At 57.1% G+C, this 1,366-nt stretch overlaps 1 protein-coding gene across 1 annotated transcript in view; it reads left to right on the top strand.

Moving 5' to 3' along the window:
• The window catches only part of ZNF512B (zinc finger protein 512B), a 25,673-nt gene that overhangs the window by 4,132 nt on the left and 20,175 nt on the right, over positions 1-1,366 (top strand). The window contains exons 3-4 of the mRNA XM_009324964.1: positions 746-874; positions 1,217-1,353. Of these exons, the coding sequence (XP_009323239.1) occupies positions 746-874; positions 1,217-1,353 (266 nt within the window). The remainder of the gene's footprint in view (positions 1-745; positions 875-1,216; positions 1,354-1,366) is intronic.

Here is a 1,366-nt window from a genome sequence, read left to right on the forward strand (position 1 = left end):
CCCTGCCTCGCTCCCTCTGACTTGCCCTCCGTGTCTTGCTGCGCCGCGTGCTCCAGCCAGCCCCGCTCCGGGGTTAAACCTGCCTTCCCGGTGGTTTAATCTTCAGAGCAGCCTTGTCTTGGACTCGGCAAGATCTTGGCCCCTGAATGCCCTCCATGCCAGCACCCAGCATCCTCCAAAACCCTGGTGGGGGACAGTACCCCCCCCAGCCTCCCCTTCCTAGGGCCATTCCCAGGTGAGCTGGATTCTCTCACAGCCACATTAGGTTTGGCTAATGACCTGGCAGCACCGGCAAAGGGGTGATTTATTCCCCGCAGAGTTGTGCAGTTTAATTCCAGCACGGTAGCATGGACAACACACAGAGCGGTTTGTCATGAAAGCATGGGCATGGGGTGATTTACTGACTAGATAAAATGTGGAGTGGTTAAATCACCCAGGCGACTTCTGGCCTGATTGATTCCCCAGCCTGGCCGGGAGCGTGCGTGCACTCTGGGAGGCACAGCAAGGTAAATTCTCGGGAGGAACCATTAGCCTGTAGAGCCTGCGGCTCCGTCCCAGCACCCCTCGCTGGAAGGAGCACCGCTGCACTGAAACACAGCCCTGGGGTCTACTTTGCAGCTGCGCGGTGGGAAGGGGTGGACAGGAACGACTGGAGGTCCCATGTGCCCCCCCAGGATGCACCGGCACGCACCCAGGCACGCAATGATCTCTGCTCAGCTGTGTCTCTTGTCTCTCCGGTTCCCAGCTCCCCCTGATGAACCAGTGGAAGGACGAATTCAAAGCTCACTCCAGGGTGAAATGTCCCAATTCAGGCTGCTGGCTGGAGTTCCCCAGCATTTATGGCTTGAAGTACCACTATCAGCGCTGCCAAGGGGTAAGGAGACTGGAGGGCTGTGTGTCCTTTCCAGTGGCCAGCTCTTACACTACCATCTACAGGGTAAAGCCCCTCTCAGGTCTTAAACCCCAGGAAGAACGTGAGATTAAAATGGGGAGGGCTCAGATGGGCCAGGGACAGTTTGTGGGGTGTGTACAAGAGGGACTGGGGTCCCTCCGGCTCAGTGTGAGGTCTGGCCTGGGGGGATCATGGACCATTGGTAACCGTTTGGAGGGGCAGAAGGGTATTACACACAACGTGTGTTTGTGCCTGCATCAGAAAAAGCCTGTCCCTTTTGTGGTCTAACGTCCGTGCCCTCCTGTCTCTCCTTGCTCCGCACAGGGTGCGATCTCAGAGAAGCTGACCTATTCGTGCTCGTACTGCGAAGCTGCCTTCACCTCCAAAACCCAGCTAGAAAAGCATCGGCTCTGGAATCACTTGGACCGGCCAGTGCCAACCAGCAAAGCAGAAAACAAAGTGCCGAAGGCCATT

Source organism: Pygoscelis adeliae, unplaced genomic scaffold, assembly GCF_000699105.1.
Source record: "Pygoscelis adeliae isolate BGI_AS28 unplaced genomic scaffold, ASM69910v1 Scaffold786, whole genome shotgun sequence".
Taxonomy (NCBI): Eukaryota; Metazoa; Chordata; class Aves; order Sphenisciformes; family Spheniscidae; genus Pygoscelis; species Pygoscelis adeliae.